The following is a 23,983-nucleotide window of genomic DNA, read 5'->3' as shown; positions in this document are numbered from 1 at the left end:
CCAGCAGGTGGACAGAGATGGAAGTCTAGGTTCTCCATGTGTTCTCCTCTGACACCAAGGAGGTGGGAGTACTTGGTTATCAGGTGGTGGCTCCAGACTTGGCTTTCTCCAGCATCCTTACATGAGAGGAAGTCTAGGCTCCCCATTTGGCCTTTGTGGAAGTGGGTGGGGCCACCGTTTTTTTCTGTGGTGTTTGGCTAATGTTAAATGATTATTATCTAATATCTTTCTGTCTTACTGGGTTTCCTCTTTTCTCATCCTTTGGCTAGAGAGAGGTCACTTTTTGGGGCTTTCATCTGTCTGTACTCTGGCATTTCCAGTTTACTGGCTTCTTCAGCTCTAAGAGGGATACATGAGGTAAGAAGAAAATCCAGGGAATTTTCCACCGTGTTCTTCCATAGGTCTGGAGCTTCCCACTTCATCTGCCTTCTCCTCTCCACCTTCCAGGGTCTTCTAATTTTTGTTTTGCAAGTTATGTCCAGAATTTTTAGTTGTACTTACGAGGAGGAATAGGAAAAGGTATGTCTAGTCATCTTTCCAGAAGTGGAAGTTGTACCTGTTGTTGTAAGTTAACAATAATAAATCTTAGGCCTCATTTCATTCAGTTTATGAATTGCATACTTAATCTTTAGTTTAAATTATGCATTGTGTTTCATTTTATGAATATACCATGTTTTTTTTAACCAGCTCCCTATGGATGGGCATTTAGGTTGTTTGCAGTCTTTCACTCTTACAAACAGGGCTTCAGTGAATACCTTCATGTGTATGTATTGGTTTACATGTGTTCCAGTGCAGCTAAAAGATAGCTTCCTGTCTTACTATCCATATCTTCTTAGAGAACTGTGTATTTATTTGATAGAAGAGTCACTGTCACCTAAAGGAAATCAGACTATTTCTTTTTAGATGGATCTGATTGTGAAAAAGGCACTCCTTGTATGATGTGTGCTAAGATCTACTTTCCTACAACTTCATGCATTGATTCTAGTTTGGAGCTGGTGATTAAGACAGGACAAATCCAGTTCTTCTTTTTTACAACAACCCTTAGATATTAAAAGCTGAGTGTCTTCATCATCCTAAAAAGTTCGAGTCCCTTGAGCCATTTTCCTGTGGCATGATTTCCAGATACTCTGAATAAGACCTGATTTGTTGATGTTCTTTAACAGTTGCGCATCTAGAGGGAAGTGGAATACTATAATTGACATGTGGGCCAATGGTTGGTAATGACAAAAAATAATTGACCCAAAAATTTGGGGGACAGCCCACTGTCACAGTCTGAATTGTATTCCCAGAGATCATGGTAATGCCGTGCTTGCATTATGGATAAATGTTTGCATTTATTCTCAGTAAATTAATAGATACTGTACTTATTCTTGACTTAAATCCCCAGTTTTGTTCTTGCATATGTCTGCTTCTGAGCTGTGCTTGTACAGTTGATTTGGAGGGTCTCAGCTGGACTTTGTCTTTGTCTCTGTGAAATTTTATGTCATCAGAGCTATCCAGTCTTCCAACATTTTCAGATCATTTTGGATACTAATTCTGTCTTTGCATGTATTGTTTCTCTCTCTCAACACCATGCCATCTGTACTCATCTGACTACTTAAGTGGGATGTATTTTGCTCATATTCATATCAAATATTCATAAGATATTTTTTTAAAAAGGTAACTTCCTGGAAGTAGAGTTGTGAGGTCAAAGGCTATGTGTATTTACATTCTGATTACATTCTGATAGAGAATGCTAGATGGCCTTCCACAGAGATCGATTGTCAGTGTGAATCACCTTGCATGTTTTCTGTATAGACAGGACTCCTGCTCATAAGAGACAGAGCCCAGAAGGTTAATTTGAAGGACTAGATCTGAGTATGTAACTCCACTGTCATCTGATGGGACCTTCTAGCTTTTTTCCCAAAAAATTTTCATATAAAATAATCTAAAATATAAGAAAGGCATTTATTTTGATCAGCAATCATGCCTCATAGATATCTTTGTGTAGTTGTTAAGTATAGTCCGTTGGTATCTGGTTTTATAATACCTCATTTTACCCAAGTAAACTCATATTTTCTCTAGTAGCTTTCTCTGTGGATACTAAACTCTCATTTGGGTCTGAATTATGCTCTCGTGGCTGATGATGTTAAGCAGTACATCAGTTAAGTCATTTTTCTCAATTTAATGGGTCATTTGAATTCAAAGACATCTCTTGTGGTTTGATTGTTATCGTTCATAGTTTATTGTCGTGATTTTCTTTTTTTTTTATTTTATTTTATTTTTTTCCAATTTATTTATTTTCAGAAAAACAGTATTCATTATTTTTTCACCACACCCAGTGCTCCATGCAAGCTGTGCCCTCTATAATACCCACCACCTGGTACCCCAACCTCCCACCCCCCCGCCACTTCAAACCCCTCAGATTGTTTTTCAGAGTCCATAGTCTCTCATGGTTCATCTCCCCTTCCAATTTACCCAAAAGCACATACCCTCCCCAATGTCCATAACCCTACCCCCCTTCTCCCAACCCCCCTCCCCCCAGCAACCCACAGTTTGTTTCGTGAGATTAAGAGTCACTTATGGTTTGTCTCCCTCCCTATCCCATCTTGTTTCATGGATTCTTCTCCTACCCACTTAAGCCCCCATGTTGCATCACCACTTCCTCATATCAGGGAGATCATATGATATTTGTCTTTCTCCGCTTGACTTATTTCGCTAAGCATGATACGCTCTAGTTCCATCCATGTTGTCGCAAATGGCAAGATTTCGTTTCTTTTGATGGCTGCATAGTATTCCATTGTGTATATATACCACATCTTCTTGATCCATTCATCTCTTGATGGACATCTAGGTTCTTTCCATAGTTTGGCTATTGTGGACATTGCTGCTATAAACATTCGGGTGCACGTGCCCCTTTGGATCACTACGTTTGTATCTTTAGGGTAAATTCCTAGTAGTGCAATTGCTGGGTCATAGGGCAGTTCTATTTTCAACATTTTGAGGAACCTCCATGCTGTTTTCCAGAGTGGTTGCACCAGCTTGCATTCCCACCAACAGTGTAGGAGGGTTCCCCTTTCTCCGCATCCTCGCCAGCATCTGTCATTTCCTGACTTGTTGATTTTAGCCATTCTGACTGGTGTGAGGTGATATCTCATTGTGGTTTTGATTTGTATTTCCCTGATGCCGAGTGATATGGAGCACTTTTTCATGTGTCTGTTGGCCATCTGGATGTCTTCTTTGCAGAAACGTCTGTTCATGTCCTCTGCCCATTTCTTGATTGGATTATTTGTTCTTTGGGTGTTGAGTTTGTTAAGTTCTTTATAGATTTTGGACACTAGTCCTTTATCTGATATGTCGTTTGCAAATATCTTCTCCCATTCTGTCAGTTGTCTTTTGGTTTTGTTAACTGTTTCCTTTGCTGTACAAAAGCTTTTGATTTTGATGAAATCCCAAAAGTTCATTTTTGCCTTTGCTTCCCTTGCCTTTGGCGATGTTCCTAGGAAGATGTTGCTGCGGCTGAGGTCGAAGAGGTTGCTGCCTGTGTTCTCCTCAAGGATTTTGATGGATTCCTTTCTCACATTGAGGTCCTTAATCCATTTTGAATCTATTTTTGTGTGTGGTGTAAGGAAATGGTCCAATTTCATTTTTCTGCACGTGGCTGTCCAATTTTCCCAACACCATTTATTGAAGAGGCTGTCTTTTTTCCATTGGACATTCTTTCCTGCTTTGTCAAAGATTAGTTGACCATAGAGTTGAGGGTCTATTTCTGGGCTCTCTATTCTGTTCCATTGGTCTATGTGTCTGTTTTTGTGCCAGTACCATGCTGTCTTGATGATGACAGCTTTGTAATAAAGCTTGAAGTCCGGAATTGTGATGCCACCAACTTTGGCTTTGTTTTTCAATATCCCTTTGGCTATTCGAGGTCTTTTCTGGTTCCATATAAATTTTAAAATTATTTGTTCCATTTCTTTGAAGAAGATGGATGGTACTTTGATAGGAATTGCATTAAATGTGTAGATTGCTTTAGGTAGCATAGACATTTTCACAATATTTATTCTTCCAATCCAGGAGCATGGAACATTTTTCCATTTCTTTGTGTCTTCCTCAATTTCTTTCATGAGTACTTTATAGTTTTCTGAGTATAGATTCTTAGCCTTTTTGGTTAGGTTTATTCCTAGGTATCTTATGGTTTGGGGTGCAATTGTAAATGGGATTGATTCCTTAATTTCTCTTTCTTCTGTCTTGTTGTTGGTGTAGAGAAATGCAACTGATTTCTGTGCATTGATCTTATATCCTGACACTTTACTGAATTCCTGTACAAGTTCTAGCAGTTTTGGAGTGGAGTCTTTTGGGTTTTCCACATAGAGTATCATATCATCTGCGAAGAGTGATAATTTGACTACTTCTTTGCCGATTTGGATGCCTTTAATTTCCTTTTGTTGTCTGATTGCTGAGGCTAGGACTTCTAGTACTATGTTGAATAGCAGTGGTGATAATGGACATCCCTGCCGTGTTCCTGATCTTAGTGGAAAAGCTTTCAGTTTTTCTCCATTGAGAATGATATTCACGGTGGGTTTTTCATAGATGGCTTTGATGATATTGAGGTATGTGCCCTCTATCCCTACACTTTGAAGAGTTTTGATCAGGAAGGGATGCTGTACTTTGTCAAATGCTTTTTCAGCATCTATTGAGAGTATCATATGGTTCTTGTTCTTTCTTTTATTGATGTGTTGTATCACATTGACTGATTTGCGGATGTTGAACCAACCTTGCAGCCCTGGGATAAATCCCACTTGGTCGTGGTGAATAATCCTTTTAATGTACTGTTGAATCCTATTGGCTAGTATTTTGGTGAGAACTTTTGCATCTGTGTTCATCAAGGATATTGGTCTATAGCTCTCTTTTTTGATGGGATCCTTGTCTGGTTTTGGGATCAAGGTGATGCTGGCCTCATAAAATGAGTTTGGGAGTTTTCCTTCCATTTCTATTTTTTGGAACAGTTTCAGGAGAATAGGAATTAGTTCTTCTTTAAATGTTTGGTAGAATTCCCCCGGGAAGCCATCTGGCCCTGGGCTTTTGTTTGTTTGGAGATTTTTAATGACTGTTTCAATCTCCTTACTGGTTATGGGTCTGTTCAGACTTTCTATTTCTTCCTGGTTCAATTTTGGTAGTTTATATGTTTCTAGGAATGCATCCATTTCTTCCAGATTGTCAAATTTGTTGGCGTAGAGTTGCTCATAGTATGTTCTTATAATAGTTTGTATTTCTTTGGTGTTAGTTGTGATCTCTCTTCTTTCATTCATGATTTTATTTATTTGGGTCCTTTCTCTTTTCTTTTTGATAAGTCTGGCCAAGGGTTTATCAATTTTATTAATTCTTTCAAAGAACCAGCTCCTAGTTTGGTTGATTTGTTCTATTGTTTTTTTGGTTTCTATTTCATTGATTTCTGCTCTGATCTTAATGATTTCTCTTCTCCTGCTGGGCTTAGGGTTTCTTTCTTGTTCTTTCTCCAGCTCCTTTAGGTGTAGGGTTAGGTTGTGTACCTGAGACCTTTCTTGTTTCTTGAGAAAAGCTTGTACCGCTATATATTTTCCTCTCAGGACTGCCTTTGTTGTGTCCCACAGATTTTGAACCATTGTATTTTCATTATCATTTGTTTCCATGATTTTTTTCAATTCTTCTTTAATTTCCCGGTTGACCCATTCATTCTTTAGAAGGATGCTGTTTAGTCTCCATGTATTTGGGTTCTTTCCAAACTTCCTCTTGTGGTTGAGTTCTAGCTTCAGAGCATTGTGGTCTGAAAATATGCAGGGAATGATCCCAATCTTTTGATACCGGTTGAGTCCTGATTTAGGACCGAGGATGTGATCTATTCTGGAGAATGTTCCATGTGCACTAGAGAAGAATGTGTATTCTGTTGCTTTGGGATGAAATGTTCTGAATATATCTGTGATGTCCATCTGGTCCAGTGTATCATTTAAGGCCTTTATTTCCCTGTTGATCTTTTGCTTGGATGATCTGTCCATTTCAGTGAGGGGAGTGTTAAAGTCCCCTACTATTATTGTATTATTGTTGATGTGTTTCTTTGATTTTGTTATTAATTGGTTTATATAGTTTGCTGCGCCCACGTTGGGGGCATAGATATTTAAAATTGTTAGATCTTCTTGTTGGACAGACCCTTTGAGTATGATATAGTGTCCTTCCTCATCTCTTATTATAGTATTTGGCTTAAAATCTAATTGATCTGATATAAGGATTGCCACTCCTGCTTTTTTCTGATGTCCATTAGCATGGTAAATTCTTTTCCACCCCCTCACTTTAAGTCTGGAGGTGTCTTCGGGTTTAAAATGAGTTTCTTGGAGGCAACATATAGATGGGTTTTGTTTTTTTATCCATTCTGCTACCCTGTGTCTTTTGATTGGGGCATTTAGCCCATTAACATTCAGGGTAACTATTGAGAGATATGATTTTAGTGCCATTGTATTGCCTGTAAGGTGACTGTTACTGTATATTGTCTCTGTTCCTTTCTGATCTACCACTTGTAGGCTCTCTCTTTGCTTAGAGGACCCCTTTCAGTATTTCCTGTAGAGCTGGTTTGGTGTTTGCAAATTCTTTCAGTTTTTGTTTGTCCTGGAAGCTTTTAATCTCTCCTTCTGTTTTCAATGATAGCCTAGCTGGATATAGTATTCTTGGCTGCATGTTTTTCTCATTTAGTGCTCTGAAAATATCATGCCAGCTCTTTCTGGCCTGCCAGGTCTCTGTGGATAAGTCAGCTGCCAATCTAATACTTTTACCATTGTATGTTACAGACTTCTTTTCCCGGGCTGCTTTCAGGATTTTCTCTTTGTCACTAAGGCTTGTAAATTTTACTATTAGGTGACGGGGTGTGGGCCTATTCTTATTGATTTTGAGGGGCGTTCTCTGAACCTCCTGAATTTTGATGCTCGTTCCCTTTGCCATATTGGGGAAATTCTCCCCAATAATTCTCTCCAGTATACCTTCTGCTCCCCTCTCTCTTTCTTCTTCTTCTGAATCCCAATTATTCTAATGTTGTTTCGTCTTATGGTGTCACTTATCTCTCGAATTCTCCCCTCATGGTCCAGTAGCTGTTTGTCCCTCTTTTGCTCAGCTTCTTTATTCTCTGTCATTTGGTCTTCTATATCGCTAATTCTTTCTTCTGCCTCATTTATCCGAGCAGTGAGAGCCTCCATTTTTGATTGAACTTCATTAATAGCTTTTTTGATTTCAACTTGGTTAGATTTTAGTTCTTTTATTTCTCCAGAAAGGGCTTTTATATCTCTGGAGAGGGTTTCTCTAATATCTTCCATGCCTTTTTCAAGCCCGGCTATAACCTTGAGAATTGTCATTTTGAACTCTAGATCTGACATATTACCAATGTCTGTATTGATTAGGTCCCTAGCCTTCGGTACTGCCTCTTGTTCTTTTTTTTGTTGTGAATTTTTCCGCCTTGTCATTTTGTCCAGCTAAGAGTATATGAAGGAGCAAGTAAAATACTAAAAGGGTGGCAACAATCCCAGGAAAATATGCTTTAACCAAATCAGAAGAGATCCCAAATCGTGAGGGGGGATTTCTCCCCTCTCACGATTGAGTGAGGGATCTCCTCTGATTGGGATCTCCTTTGATTGGGATCTCCCAATCTCTTCTGATTGGGATCTCCCAATCTCTTCTGATTGGGATCTCTTCTGATTTGGGGATAAAAAGAGGTTCAAAAAGAAAGAAAGAAAAAAAAGAAAAAAAGAATTAAAAAAAGAGATTGAATTAAAAATTCAATCAAGAATTTAAAAAAGAATTAAGAAAAAAAAAGATTGAAGAGATTAAGATCTCTTCTGATTTGGGGATAAAAAGAGGTTCAAAAATAAAGAAAGAAAAAAAAGAAAAATAAAGAATTAAAAAAAAGAAAATGAATAAAGAAAAGTATAAAAAAGAAAAAATATATATATATTAGATAATCTAGTTAAAAAACATTAAAAAAGAAAAGGGTAAAAGTTATAAAAAATTTTAGCAGAAGAAGAGAAAAAAAATGAAAAAGAAAAAAATTAAATTAACTGCAAGACTAAAAAATCACAGGCAGAAAATCATGAGTTCCGTGGTTTGTTTTCTCCTCCTCTGGAATTCTGCTGCTCTCTCCTTGGTATTGAAACTGCACTCCTTGGTAGGTGAACTTGGTCTTGCCTGGATTTCTTGTTGATCTTCTGGGGGAGGGGCCTGGTGTAGTGATTCTCAAGTGTCTTTGCCCCAGGCGGAATTACACTGCCCTTACCAGGGGCCGGGCTGAGTGATCTGCTCGGCTTTGCTCTCAGGAGCTTTTGTTCCCTGAGCGCTTTCCGTAGAGTTCCGGAGGACGGGAATACAAATGGCGGCCTCCTGGTGTCCGGCCCGGAGGAGCCGAGAGCCCGGGGCCCCACTCCCCAGCGCGCCCTCAGCGAACAGCTCCAGTAACTTGCATCTGCCTAACCTCCCGCCGCGCTCCGAGCTCACCGAGCTTGCGACCGGTTCAAGGCAACTCCGAGCTGCGAGCTTACTGTCGGCTCTGTCTCTGCAGCCGGCTTTCCCGTTCCAATATCCGCAAGCTCTGCGACACTCAGACACCCCCGATCCTTCTGTGACCCCGCGGGACCTGAGGTCACGCCGACCCCGCGTGGGCTTCGCCCCAGTTTAGCCTCCGGAGCGATGTCCCTCAGCGGAACAGACTTTTAAAAGTCCTGATTTTGTGCTCCGTTGCTCCGCTGCTTGCCGGGAGCCGGCCCCTCCCCCCGGGGTCTATCTTCCAGTCGCTTTGGATTCACTTCTCCGCCAGTCCTACCTTTCAGAAAGTGGTTGTTTTTCTGTTTCTAGAATTGCTGTTCTTCTTCTCTTCGATCTGCCGATGGATTTGCAGGTGTTTGCAATCTTTAGATGAGCTCTCTAGCTGATCTCCTGCTAGCTGAAGTAGTCTCAGCCTGCTACTTCTCCGCCATCTTGACTCCTCCTATTGTGATTTTCAACCCAAGATTCTCCAAGAGATTTTTGTTTTTCTGATTAAATTAACAGGAGTGATGGATGAGCTCCTACTTTATAACTTTTTATTGAATTATAATTGATATAGAATATTACATTAGTTTGAGTTGTACATGATAATGATTCGGTGTTTTTATACATTATAAAAAAATGATTGCCATGATAGGTCTAGTTACCATCTGTCACCCTACAAATTTATTACAGTATTATTGACTTTGTTCTCTGTGCTGTATATTACATCTCTGTGATTTTTTTTTTTAATAACTGGAAGTTTGTACCTCTTAATCCCCTTTACCTATTTTGTCTGCCCACTTCCCCTTGCCCCTGGCTACTGCCAGTTTGTTCTCTGTATCTAAGACTGTTTCTTGTTCGTTTTATTTGGCTTTTTTAGATTCAACACATAAATGAAATCATATAGTATTCTTCTTTCCCTTTCTAACTTAACTTAGCGTAGTACCATCTAGATCTGTTCATTTCATTGCACATGGGGATTTCATTCTTTTTTTTATGGCTGAGTAATATTCCCGTGTGTGTGTGTGTGTGTGTGTGTGTGTGTAACAGATCTTTGTCCATTCATCTGTTCATGGACTTTGATCCAAATTACTTTGGATATTGTAGGGACAATAGCCAAATTACTTTGGCTATTGTAGGGACACATGCCTACTTTTATCATTTTGAATGTCATTCTGCTGTGTATATATAATGGATATTCTTTGTCTGGTTTCTTTCACTCAACCCAGTCTCTGTGTTGTACACATCAGTAGTTTATTCAGTTTTTATTACTCTGTAGTACTCTGCTGTAGGAACAGATTTGCTTAGAATGGATTGTTTCAGCTTTTGGTTATTCTGAGGCTGCTGTGCACACATTTGTACATGCCATTTGGTGGACAGACCACACTATCTCTTAAGCAGAATTGTTTTAATTTCATAGAATTGCCTGCTGGATCAATTCCTTGTTACTTTCTCATACCGTGCTCGCTTTGGCAGCATTAAATACTTTCCTGAGATGGTAATCTCCTAAAATTCATTTAAGGTAGAAGGCTTTGGTTTTGGATCATGAACATAGTAATGGCAGAGAAACAGTATTTGGCATGTCATTGCTGGAGGGCAAATTAGATGTGACATGTGACCCTTCACCTGAATAGATCTATTCCTCAAAATCAGTATTTGACATTCTCTCAGGCAAAGTCTTTGGCCGAAGATAACCACTGTTCACAACTCCAGTGCTGTGTCCCCTATAGCCCCAGCAGAATAGCCACCAATGGCTCTTCCATGTGGCCCTCTGGTTCCACTGGGCTGCCTCAGTTAAGACCATTTGCTGACTTTGTGGCCATCATCATTCACTGCATCATGTCTGTAGGGTCTTGTGTGCATGTGCTTATCTTTGGAACATGGACGTACATGTTGCTAGTTACAATTAACAGTGGGAATTCGCTTTCTTTAGTCCATGTATGTGCTGTCATTTGGGAACTTTTGCCAGTGACTGAGGGATTTTACCTTTCACAGTAGCTCTCCTGTGTACTTGGAGACACTCAAATGGCATCATCAGAGTATCACTAAGCAGCTTTTACTGTATCACTTGGTTGAAGTCATGGCTACTTAGTATAATTTTTGAATTAAAATAATTTTTCATTTGATCGTATTCTGACCCATGTAAGATCTAGTTTAACACTGAAATCTTTCCCCCCTCCAATCATGATTTATAAACCTTACCAAGCATGATTTATATATAATTAATTCAGTATTATTTTCTTTTTCTAAAAAAGTGTCTTTTTCTTATGTTTAAAGTGTAAAAATTTTCCCATTTTTTTCTTTCTGTTCTCAAAAATCCACTGTGGGTGTTATCGTTTTTGCTGACACAGCTTTATCAGGTATGATTCCTAAGTGTCATGTTGGACTTTACAGATATGTTGTTGAAATTTCCAGGAGAAAAACTTTCCAGATTGGCTTTCTACATTTGCTTGACCAGTATTTGTGAATATCTTATGAAAGTTGTTGGCCTTTAAGGTATAGAGTGGTCTGTAAAAAAACAACTTTGCCTAATTTATTACACCTATATTCCAAAAAGAAGTTTTGAAGTGTTTTCTTCAAAAATATTGGTATTTTTCTCTGGTTTTCTTCACCATTAATCTGTGTGTAGTTCTCTGCCTTTGTCCTGTTTATATGTGTACATGTTAGTATACTCATCAGTGTTTCTTAACATACATGATTTTTCAAACTGCTCCATATTTTTGACCAGATTTTTTCCAAATTGTGTTCCATGAAATACATTAATCTGACATGCTAAAGAGAATGGGACAAAAAATATTATAAAATGATTACTGTATTCCTCTTTGAGAGATTCACAGTTCACATTGGCATGTTAAAGGATTTGGTGTTATGCATTAAGGAAATTTGTTTACCTTTGTTGATCTCAGCATCTTCTAGAAATATTTGAGTGTAGAACACTTCATAACACACTGGGTGTCATTGGGATACCCATTGGGGAACTGTTACAAAAGACAATGGAGTTTTCTCTGTAGTGTTTCAACACATCAGATAATACTGATAAAAAGTGACTAAATTTTCAAAAAGTTAACAATACTTAGCTGAATTCTATTTGGGTTTTATTTTCTTATGGTAATTACATTCTGAAATACAGCATTGATTTTTTTTTTTCCCAGTAACTCTCAGTACTTGTGTCGACCTTTAAACATTTGTAAAACTATTGTGAAAATGTTGCTGTCTTGTAGGAAAGAGACTTTTTTGGTTGCTGTTGTCATCGTTTGTTTGTTTCTCTTCTGTCAGAATTTGCTTTTATCCTTAAAACATATGTTTACTGTTTCAGATAGCGTGACACAGGAAAGGAGGCCTCCCAAACTTGCCTTTATGTCAAGAGGTGTTGGGGACAAAGTTTCATCCAGTCATAATAAACCAAAGGCCACAGGTACGGGTCAGGAGACTACAGTTCATAGATATTAACATGGTGTCTGATTTGCCATGGCACTGAACGAAGGTTGAAAGGTTTTATTCGAAGCACATGTAGGTTCTCTTCTTCCAAACGTTTTTAGTATTTCACTAAAATTTTTTTTTTTTAAAGATTTTATTTATTTATTTGACAGAGAAAGATCACAAGTAGGCAGAGAGGCAGGCAGAGACAGAGGAGGAAGCAGGCTCCCTGCCAAGCAGAGAGCCCGATGCAGGACTCGATCCCAGGACCCTGAGATCACGACCCGAGCCAAAGGCAGTGGCTTAACCCACTGAGCCACCCAGGCGCCCCCTAAAAATTTTTATAGATGCTCTTGGTTAAGCCAAGAGTTCCCAACCTTTTTTAAGTTGATGAAAAGCTTCCCGGGAGGACCTGTGTCTTTCGTTGGTTTATATCGCTGTTTTTTGGACCCCCCCTACCTGCAACATTTGTATGTAAAGTTTAGAGGTGCAACTGTACAAAAACACCTTATTTGGATAATGTTATAGAGGGTAAAGTATATAGAGAGTAATTATGTGGATTTTGCTAACACAATGTGGCACAAGATAAATTCCAAACTGCTAAGCAAACATTTTTGTCTCTCTTCCAAAAACTCCCTCACAATGCATGTGGAGTTCTTAGCTTTTTTTTCTTTAGCTTCCACATATTTCATAGTTTTAAAGGACGGTGGTTACACAAGCTAAACAGCTCATTTAAAAAGCTGTAAGAATGTTTGTTAACTCAGATGTGGGTTAGGAGCAGAATATTTTTTCCTCATTTATCTGGTGGACAAAACTACTTCAGCTCATTTTAAAGGAAATTGTATTTTAAGACATATTTTATGTGACTTTGGACCCTGGGAGACTTAGGATTAAATAGGATACACAAGTAATAGTTATTTTTTGTGTTAACTTATGGATCTAGATAAGATAGCTCACACTTGTTATTCTCACTTAAATATAAATAGCCTACAGATTTTCTGCAGACATGTGCATTACTTGTTTTGTAGCCGATCTTAGCTATAAGCATAAAATACAGCGTTATCTGCTTTAAATTGGAAAAAAAAATCAGATTCTGTATGGGTTCTAGAAACCCCCTGCTCTAACCTACAGTGTGTCCTCTTAGTACTGAGGCAGGGTAGGGTCTTGAAATGTCTGTGATAGGGCCACACTAACTTTAATTAATTTAATATGGAAAAATAATACTGCTTGAACATTTCAAAGGTATGAAGAAATGAAGCAAGGAATTTGATGACAAAGATTCCAAACTGTTTACATTTTTTAAACTCAATTGGTATGCTGATTTGTGTATACAAGATTTGAAGATAATCTTCTGAAAGGAACAGTTTTAAAATAATAGGTTAAACTTGGGAGCCAAGAGGTTTATCACATGAAATTGGGGAATGGTGATACTGACACTTGGAAATAAGTCAGAGAAGACGAAAATAATTTTTAAAAGCAGTTTGTCTTAAAAAAAAAAAAAAAAAGCAGGCTCTTCTTTTAACTTCCTCCTGTTTCCCTCCTATATTGATTCTTGGGTGGAAGAGTTTTTTTGACATTGACAAAATGGTTGAAAATACTAATAAAATACATTGTGTTTGTATACATCTGTTGCTTTCTTAAGCAATTGTTAACACTGCTTGCATGTTAATTTCTCTTAGGGAAAAGCTTTCACACCATATTGACTTTATTTTTAAAAGGAACTTTTCTTGATCCATAGGATCTACCTCAGACCCTGGAAATAGAAACAGATCTGAATTCTTTTATACTTTAAATGGATCATCTGTTGACTCACAACCACAATCCAAATCAAAAAACACATGGTACATTGATGAAGGTAATCCATAATTTTAGTGTCTTTTATTAAGATCCTCTCCTTTTAGCTCATCAGGGAAACTAAAAGGGTTTTTCACCGGTATATCTCATTTTTGGAAACAGAATGAGTAGGCCATTCTTCAGTACTGTGACTGAACTAAAATACTGTATACAATTTGAACTGCACTGCTGTTAGATTAATACAACATTCAGAAAAATGTATTAGTACCTTGTTTTCTTCCCTTCTCTGATCTTTAGGGTAAGATGTCTAGAAGAAGTTGAATCATTTAAAGTTTTCCCGGTCTGGGTCTTTGTTTGCCCCTTTCACACTCTCCCTTTTTTACCTTTCTTTGGTTCAGGGGCATCATTTTCTTCTGGTTTATTATTTTCTTTTGTTCATCCCTTCAGTAAATACTCACTGAATGCTTACTATGTGCCAGGAACTCTTCTAGGCCCAGAGGTTACAATGCTGAGCGAACAGACAGGCTCCTTGCCCATTCTGACTTTATGATCAAGTCATTAAAACGGACATTGCTCAGACCGTAACAGAAACAGACCTGAAATTGCAGTCATGGTGCGTGCAGGGAAGGCACATGGTGCCGTCAGAGCATAGAAAGATGGGTTTTACTTACGGGGGCTCAGAGCTGTTTCTCTGAGGAAGCAGCGTGAGCTTAAATTTACCAGAGGCATGCGAGATAATACAGGGAAAGGGACAGAGGCCCTTTTAGGCAGCATACTTAAGGCCTCCTGGAAAAATGGAGCTGGTGTTTGCCAAGGACTAAAAAGAGTCCGAGTAGCTAGAACAAAGAGAGAGGCATAACATTTTATGAGAAAGACATACAGGACCAGGCCATGTGGAGCCTGGTGTGCCCTAGTTAAAGGAAATGGGAAGCTGCTGAAGGATTTCCAGCAAGGGGTGACATGACCAAGTTTGCCTTTTGAAAATCATTCCGACTGCACGGTGGACAGTGGATTGAAGCAGGGACCATGCGGATATGAGGGCACCATAGAAGGTGGTTGCAGGGCCCAGAAATAGATTATAGCAGCTGGGGCGAGCCTTTTTGGGGAAAGGGATGGAGGGGGGCAAGTGGATGGCGTAGAAGACATTTAGGAAGTGAATTGATAAGCCTCACAGATAGACTGAAAGTGGAAACTGAGGAAGAAAGAGGTGTCAGTGTATACGCCGTGATTGTAGAGGAAGGTGATGAATTTGATTTTGAATACTTGAGCTCCAGGGGCCTTTTCAACTTCCCAGAGGTGATTGGTGTCCAGGAGACAGCTGGATATACAGGTCTGGAGCGTAGAAGAGAGTTAAGAGCTAGAGAAGTAAATTTGCAAGATGCCCCTGCGTATTTGGTGATTAAAGTCCTGTGAATCATATCACCTGAGTTAAGAGTGGGCCGGGGGTGCGGTGGAGGGTGTAGGATAAGACTGAGCCCTAAGGACCTCAGTGGTGGAGACAGAGGAGCCTGAGAAAAAGCGACAGGAGGGAGGTGAGGGAAACCAGGAGGTTATTGAGTCAAGAAGCTGAGGAGCTAGTGGAGAGCAGTATTGAATGCTCCTGGGAGGGCAGGTATTTAGCCACTGAATTTAGCCACCGGAAGCCATCGATAACCTCAGTTGGCTATGCTTTTGTGGAGATGTGTGGAGATAAGAGACATGAGTCCAGTTGCTTGAAATGGAATTTGGGCTTCATCCTGGACTTCTCTCTCTCTCATTAGTCACATCCAGTTGTTACCGGGTCGTCTGGAGTTCCTCTTTTCAGTATCACTACTCTTTCCCGTCTTCTTCATTTCTGCACCCACTGCCTTAGTCCAGATCCTTCGTTGCTGTCCAATTGACATAACAGCCTTCCGACTGGTTCGTCTGCCTCAGCCTTGGTCCTTCTGAATTCATTCTCAACACTAATAACCGCCCTCACCATCATCCTTATCATCGCTGCCGTCCTCACGGTGGCTGACGTTTCTTGACGCTGTACTGCACCAGGCGCTATGTTACACGCTTTATATGCACTACTTTGCCCTCATACCAACTTCATGAGATAGGTATTTTTACTTTCTCTTTTGTTACAGTGGTTAAATGCCTTGCCCAAGGCCACACAGCTATTATGAGTGGTGCCAGGATTCCAACCCAAGTCTGCTTAACCCCAGAACTGCCGCTTCTGATTACTACACTGTGCTTTCTTCACATTACTTTCTGGTTGGTTTTTCTGAAGATATATCTTCTCATGTCTCTCCTTTATTGTAGATCTATTAATTTTCTCCTAGTCCTTGATGATAACAATCTAGATTCCTTCCTTTGGCCTGTTGGACTCTCTTACGGCACGGCTTCTTCCTTGTCTCTCTCATGTGTCCTGCATTCCTGCTCTCGCCATGCTTGGAGGGGGGCCATTTTGGAACGTGCCATCCTTTTCTCTTTTCTTGGCGCCTGTTGTTCCTCTTGCCTGGAAATCCTTCTTCCTTTTCCTCCCACTCCGTGCTCAGGCTTACTTCTATCCATCTGTTCAATCTCAGCTTGGGTATTATTTTCTCCTGGAAGCCTTTCCTGTCTCTCCTGGGTTAGGTGAGGTGCCATCATAATTGTTTGCCGCCTGTCTCTTCTGCCAGACTGGAATTCCAAGTGCCTCTCACAGGGCTTGGCATGGAGTACATTTAGTAATTGTTTGCAAATTGAATCAAAATAAGAACTCTGTAATGGCTTTTTAGCTATGATATGGATCATCTATATAATACATAAACAAATGAAACAGTCCAAGTCTGCTGCTACCTCACTTGGGCTATGATACTCACTTGGGCTTAGATACTTAACATATTCACTTAGATACTCTTAGCAAATTATTTGAGTGAGCTCTCTGATTTTGCCTTCTCTGTGCCTTCGTTTCTACTTGGGGTAGGTTGTTGCAGGGATAGGCAGGCACAGGGCCTCATCCCCAAGAATCCTTCCTAGCCGTAAAACAGGAAGCTTCCTTCAGTGGCGCCTCTCCAGGAAGGTTCTGTCTCCTGATGGACCACTTTTGTTACATTTTGGGCCATATGTTAGCAGTTAGCCATTCTCTCAAAGATCTTGGGAGTGCTGAGACGGCAAGGGCCTGGCAGGGTGCTGTGGTGAGTCACAGCCCTCCTGGCCTCTGCACGAGCACAGGGACTCATGGGGACTATCCACGGTGGTTGGGGTGCAGCCCCGCTCTCTCCCTCTGTCGTTACTGGTAGCTTTGGGAATGTTTTTCCTATGAGCTGCTTTCTTTCTAAGGAAAGGAAACTGGTAAGACCGTCGGCTTGTCATAACCTAGGTGACATTAATTCTTTAAGTTTATGCTATGATTTTATTCTTACTCAGTTTCTGTAGTGTGGTAGAATATTTTTAACTTCTTGACTATAATCTAATGTTGTATACTAAGTGTATATAAGAACGTGGATCCCAAACAGGATATATAAAGTCAGGAAATCTATGTGGAGTAGGCCTTCATCCTTAAATTAGAAAATAGAAGTAATTTCAGTGTAAAAAACATTTCTTGTCTATAATTAATTTCACTTATATATCTAAAAAGCTTTCCCCCCCCCTACAGCATTTGATTCATGTATTCACTTAAGAAAAAAAAAGATTTTATTTATTTATTTGACAGAGAGAGAGAGAGATCACAAGTAGGCAGAGAGGCAGGCAGAGAGAGAGGAGGAAGCAAGCTCCCTGCTAAGGAGAGAGCCAGAGAGCCTAATGCGGGGCTCGAGCCCAGGACCCTGGGATCATGACCTGAGCCGAAGGCAGAGGCTTTAACCCACTGAGCCACCCAGGTGCCCCTCTTCACTGTTTTCTTGAATGTTGAGTATTTTCTTGTGTTAGTGGCTGTACCAAGTTCTGTGGGTTCAACCATGAAGCCTCATGAAAAACCATGAAAAAGACTAACAGAATTGCTGTTCTTATGAAGCTTATGGTCTGGTTGATATGGCAGATAGTAAATATGTGGACAGGTAATAATTGATGGTGATATGTTCAGTGAAGGAAGTGAACAAGGTGTGACAGCACATCCGGTGGGAAGCCAGCTCCCATAGAGTATTGTGGGGAGGTCTCTTTGAGGAAAGGATATTTGGGTTGAGATCTGGATGATGTGAGTGAACCTGCCAGAGAAAGAGCTTGGGAAGAACATTAGAGGCAGAGGAGGAAAGGTTGGAGGTGAGAAACAGCCCTTGAGGCCAGGGTGGCTAGAGCATGGTAAGCAAGGAAAACAGGGGTATAAAAGGGATTTGGACAGGTAGGTAGGAGCTAGATCATCCAGTTATAGATCTCTGTGAGAAATTTAGTGTTTATTTTAAGAACACTGGAAAGCCATTGGAAGCTTTTAAATAGGGGAATGCCAGAAGATCATGGAAGATCTTTAGATCTTAAAAGGTTTCTCTTAGAGTTGTATGGTGAATAGTTTGGAGAGGGACAAGAAGAGGGTCAGACCGGGGAAGAGACTGGTTACAGGGTGAAAGATGATGGTGGCTTAAATTATGGAGACAATAGGGGGAAGAGAAGAGGATGAATTTGAAATATATTTTAGAGATAGAACCAAATGCTTTATGGATTTGGGTTTTGGGCTTGAGGGTTTGAGAAAGAAAAGAATAACTTTTAAAATTCCTATGTTAAGGGGCACCTGGGTGGCTCAGTCAATTAAGTGAGCCTTTGGCTCAGGTCTTGATCCTGGGGTCCTAGGACCGAGCCCCATGTTGGGCTCCCTGTTCCGTGGGGAGCCTGCATGTCCATCTCCTTCTGCCTGCTGCTCACCCTGCTTGTTCGTCCTCTCTCTGTCAAATAAATAAATAAAACTTAAAAAATATTCCTGTGTTAAATATCATTACTGAAGAATCTTAAATGGGTAAGGTATATAGAATACTAAGGTACGAAGTACAGTGAACACCTATGTAGTCGCTCCTACTTTAAGAAAAAAACCATTCTTATCACCTTTGAAATTCCCTCGGTGCTTTTCATAGAACCCTTCCCTTCCCACTCTCCTCTGAGCTTCTGTCATGTCTAATTTAGTGTTTATCATTCTCTTGGTTTTCATGATAGCCTTATAAGTTTGTATATCTAAACAGCATACTGTTAGTTGTGCAGGTTTCTGAGCTTCCGATAAAGGAATCATACTGTACGTATGCTGTAGTTTCCCCTCAATATTACGTTCCAAAGAGTCACCGCAGGAGTGGTGTATGATTACAGTTTATTTGTTTTCATCACTGTGTAGCATTTCATTCCATTTCATTCACTGCTGTGAAATGTCTAAATATAGCACAGTATACCTCTGTAGTCAACCACCGATGGACATTTGAATTGTCTTTATTTTCTTGCTACTATTGACAGCTCCACTATTGTTAACAGCTCTGCTGTTAACATTCTTACACGTGTCGAGACTGTATACCTAGAAATGGATTCACTGGGACATGTCCTATGCATGTCTTTCCTTTACTAGATCGTGCCACACTGTGCCCAGGGTAGTTGTACCAGTTTACGCTCCCATCAGCATTGTGTGAAGGTATCATTTGCTCTTCATCCTGATCAATAATGTTCTAAAACCTTGAACTTTTGAAATGATATCTCACATTGCTTTCGACTTTTTTTTTTTCTTATCTACTTACTGTTCAGGGCAAGAATCTTTTCACTGATGTGTTGGTAATTTGGGTATCTTCTTCTGATTCGCCTTTCAAGCCCTTTGTCCATTTTATCTTAGGTTTTTTTTTTTTTTTTTTTGGTCTTTTTTGTATTGATTGATAGTCTTTTGTCCAATTTTAATCCTGTGTCAGAAATATGTATTATAAGTGTGTTTTCTCCTTGCTCAGCTCATATTCTCACTCTTGTTATGTTGCCTTTTAATGAATAAGCTCAATTTGAATGTCATATTTGTCAGTCTCTTCCTTTATGGCTTGTATATTTATGTTCAAGAAATTTTTCTCTGCCCTAAATCATAAAGAATGTTTTTCTAAATGGTCTTCCAGAAGCTTAGAGTCTTGCCTTTCACATTTGTCTTTAAACTACCCGTAAGTATTTTTGTGTAGATCAGGTAGTACAAGTTCAATTTAATTTTTTTTTAAATTTCTGATAACTGATGATCTCAGTATGGCTTATTGATAAGTTCATTCCCTGAGGTCCACCTCTGATCTGTAGTGGCCGCTTGGTATATGTATTAGTTATCTTAAGGAAATAGCTTTTAGCTTTGGTTCTCTTTTTGTATGTTTGTTTTCTCTTAAATTATTTCCTGCTTTTGTAAATTTATCTGGTTTTGATTCTCTTTACTGTATGTTTGTCTTCTCTTTCATTAATTTCTGTTTTGTGTTTTTCTTTCCTCTTGACTGTTTTTTTTGGAGGTTAATCTGTTCCTCTAACTTCCTAAATTCTGAGTTCATTAATATCCTTTTTTTTCTAAAATAAACTATGAAGTCTATAAATTTCCTTTGTAAGTACTAATTTAGCTGTGTTCCACAAGCATTTGTTGCTTCTTTCTTTATTTTAAAAATTTACATAATCATTTCTTTTTTGGTCCTTTAATTATTTAGAAGTGTCTTTCTCATTTTTTGGTTATTTTTTGGTACTGTTTTCTAACTTAATTATATTATGGATGAAGAGTAAAACCTATTTAATGCCAGTCAATAATGGATTTTTTTGGTTTGAGCAATTGGGTGCCATTTACTGAGGGAGAAAAATCTGGAGGTGGGAGGAAAATCTAGAACACTGTTTGGAGAGATGAAGTGTGTAATGCTTACAAGAATCCTTTTAGAGTCAAAATGGGCGGTTAGACTGGACGTGTGTATTAATTTTCAGAGATGTGGGCATATTTAATATCCTTGAATGCATTTCTCTAAATAACAATAATTTTTTATAGTTGCTGAGGACCCTGCAAAATCGCTTACAGAGGTATCTCCAGACTTTGGACACGCTTCACCACCACTGCAGCCTCCTTCTATGAACTCATTATCCACTGAGAACAGATTTCACTCTTTACCATTCAGTCTGACAAAGATGCCCAATACCAATGGAAGTATTGGCCACAGTCCACTCTCACTGTCAGTTCAGTCCGTGATGGGAGAGTTAAACAATGCACCTGTCCAGGAGAGTCCACCCTTGGCCATGACTTCTGGGAACTCCCATGGTCTGGAAGTGGGCTCTCTGGCTGAAGTTAAAGAGAATCCTCCTTTCTATGGGGTAATCCGTTGGATTGGTCAGCCGCCAGGACTCAACGAAGTGCTAGCTGGACTGGAACTGGTAATTTCATTTGACTTAAAAATTGCAGTTCTTCTCTGTCTGGCGTTTTGTGTAGTTTTCTCCCTATTATGCTTTTTTGTCAAAATGTTTTGTCCAAAAAGGCGTCACGAGAGACAAATTTTATTACCGTGTCGCCTGACTTCTTTGCCACCCATGAAGCATCCGACCCACTTGTTACTGATGTTAGTTGATCTACGTACGTTCAAGTAATGAAAACAGATTTTTAGACTAATGTGTTTAGGCTCATTACATTAAACAGAATACAGTAAGGAAAGCAAGTCCGCTATCAGCTTTCCTTTTCTTCCTCAGTCTCCCTGCCCCAATCAGTTCTTATATATCATCGGTTTTAAGATTAATTGCCGTTTTTAGAGATTTTTTTGAGATCTCTATAGAGGGAAAGATCTTCCCTTTGGAGATTAGGAAAGCATTTGGCCTTTCATGATCTGGAAGGGATAATTTGAGTACATTTAACTTTGATTTATAAAATATATTTCTTAAAAAATTTGTTTGCATGCTAGTGAATGCTACTTTTAGGGAGGGGAAAGTTGTTAAAATAAATCACCTCTGCTCGTTAGTTTCAGTACCTGTGGAAATGGTTAGTCAGTTAACGAGAGGAGGTTTAAGCACACAATTTGGAAGGAAATACATTGAGAACTTCACACTGGATTAAGGAATTAGTTTCTGAAATGATGAGCTGTGGGCTGCAGCACTGGTTAGTCGATCCCTTTTTCCTGATGGGGTTCTCAGGACAGGCGTGATGGGGGAATTCTGAGAAAGGCTGAGCCAGAAACACATCTTAGCAGCCTTTCTTCCTTGTGTGCTCTGTTGTAAGGTGCAGAATAACACCTACTGAAACATTTCTTTTTCAGGAAGATGAATGTGCGGGCTGTACGGATGGAACCTTCAGGGGCACTCGGTACTTCACCTGTGCCCTGAAGAAAGCGCTGTTTGTTAAATTAAAGAGCTGCAGGCCCGACTCTAGGTTCGCGTCTCTGCAGCCGGTCTCCAATCAGATCGAGCGCTGTAACTCTCTAGGTATTCCAATGCCTTTCCTTTACCTACCAGTCTGGGGTGACCCTGCTTCTGATCTCAGGCCATTTGGCCATAGGGGGTAGTGACAGCGTTTAAATATATTTCTTGCCCGTGTTCATCAGGCATGTAAATCAGTAAAAATTGCTACTTGGTGTGTAGGAAGGTTACAGTTGTCCCAAGAGGGGAATTTTGAAAAGAAAGTATCAGGAATAAAATGAGATTTGGAAGGTGAAAAATAGTGGGACTTATTTTCTTCCTCCTGTTTGTCACCAGCATTTTAAAAAATGTTTTTAAAATGTTTTATTATTTATGTATTTATTTGACAGAGAGAGGGAGAGGGCACAAGCAGGGGCAGCGGCAGGCAGAGGGAGAGGGAGAAGCAGGCTTCCAGCTGAGCAGGGACCCTAATGCCGGACTTAATCCCAGGAGCCTGGGATCATGATCTGAGCCGAAGGCAGATGCTTAACTGACCGAGCCACCCAGGCACCCTGGTTGCCAGCATTTAATTTTTAAATACACAGAGGTAGAAATTGAAATGTGACCTCTCTTGAAGTATTAAGTAGACCAATAAGTATCGCTTACCAAGGAGTCAGCATTATTATATGAAGTAGTTTTAGATTGATTGATAGAGGACAGATCCCCTCTTCATTCTTAACAGGTGACAGAGGGACAGGTGATGCTGTCCCTCTCCAGTTTTGGATAATAGTTGTGAAGCATCTTTTTTTGTTTGTTTGTTTTGTTTTTGTTTTTTCTTGTTTTTGTCAGAGAGAGAGATCACAAGTAGGCAGAGAGGCAGAGAGAGAGGGGGAAGAAGGCTCCCTGCTGAGCAGAAAGCCTGATTGGGGCTCGATCCTAGGACCCTGGGATCATGACCCAAGCTGAAGGCAGAGGCTTTAACCCATTGAGCCACTCAGGTGCCCCAGTTGTGAAGCATCTTGACAGTTAAGCAACTATCATAAAATCATGTTTATGAAAAACATTTTTCATTACAGTTGAAGTAGTACTGTGAAATTTTTTTTATAATTTTTTTAAAAGATTTTATTTATTTATTTGACAGAAAGCGATCACAAGTAGGCAGAGAGGCAGGTAGTGGGGGGGGGACAGGCTCCCTGCTGAGCAGAGAGCCCGATCCCCAGAACCCTGAGACCATGACCTGAGCCAAAGGCAGAGGCATTAACCCACTGAGCCACCCAGGCACCCCAGTACTGTGAAATTTTTTTGTTTTCTTTTTTGACTTGAGGATATAATATCTCAGACAAATTATAAAATATTTGGGGAACAAAATATTTTACTTGGCAGATACTTTTTATACAGTACTTAATATCTTAAAGTGTTTTTTTAAATGGTGGAGGAAGTGACGTTGAAGTGGACAATAGCATTTTTGCAAGCCAAGCTGAAGAACAATAAACCCAAACCTACCTTTTACTTAGTTTTATGTCATGAAACAAATTTTGCCTCTGAATACAAAAATGTATTTTACAATGAAGAGCTATATGGGAGTACCTATTGGAAGAGTTAAAAGGGTACTTTCCATTTTCATTTTTATGTTTGCAGCATTTGGAGGCTACTTGAGTGAAGTAGTGGAAGAAAATACCCCACCCAAAATGGAAAAAGAAGGTTTAGAGATAATGATTGGAAAGAAAAAGGGTATCCAGGGTCATTACAATTCTTGTTACTTAGACTCAACCTTATTCTGGTAAGTTTCAAATGAATGCAATAGGGGTATAGTTCCATGGGCGCAGAGATGCGTGTGCGAGCCGCATGCTTGTTGCATGTGCGTGAAAAAAACTGCTACGTGCCTTTGGGTAAAGAAACCAGGTGGCTGGGGAACAGGAAAGAAAGGGAGATTGACACTTCTTAATACCCTTTAGAAACTATGGAACATGCTTTTGTGCTCGTATCCAAAAAACTACTATGAAAGTAATGCCGTGAGTGAGGAGGTCGGGGGGCAGGGGACAGA

General features: G+C 39.7%; 1 protein-coding gene across 7 annotated transcripts in view; it reads left to right on the top strand.

Annotated features, from left to right (window-relative positions):
* The window catches only part of CYLD (CYLD lysine 63 deubiquitinase), a 75,769-nt gene that overhangs the window by 32,624 nt on the left and 19,162 nt on the right, over window positions 1–23,983 (top strand). For 5 of the 7 annotated variants that reach the window (XM_044256169.1, XM_044256172.1, XM_044256175.1 and 2 more), the window contains 6 exons: window positions 10,863–10,871; window positions 11,828–11,926; window positions 13,667–13,783; window positions 20,612–20,991; window positions 21,861–22,026; window positions 23,578–23,719. In XM_044256169.1, coding sequence (XP_044112104.1) covers window positions 10,863–10,871; window positions 11,828–11,926; window positions 13,667–13,783; window positions 20,612–20,991; window positions 21,861–22,026; window positions 23,578–23,719 — 913 coding nt within the window. The remainder of the gene's footprint in view (window positions 1–10,862; window positions 10,872–11,827; window positions 11,927–13,666; window positions 13,784–20,611; window positions 20,992–21,860; window positions 22,027–23,577; window positions 23,720–23,983) is intronic. The other 2 variants (XM_044256173.1, XM_044256174.1) reach the window with 2 other exon arrangements.

Source organism: Neovison vison, chromosome 7, assembly GCF_020171115.1.
Source record: "Neovison vison isolate M4711 chromosome 7, ASM_NN_V1, whole genome shotgun sequence".
Lineage (NCBI taxonomy): Eukaryota > Metazoa > Chordata > Mammalia > Carnivora > Mustelidae > Neogale > Neogale vison.
The sequence above is the reverse complement of the archived record's forward strand: the minus strand, read 5'-3'. Positions and strand labels throughout refer to the sequence as shown.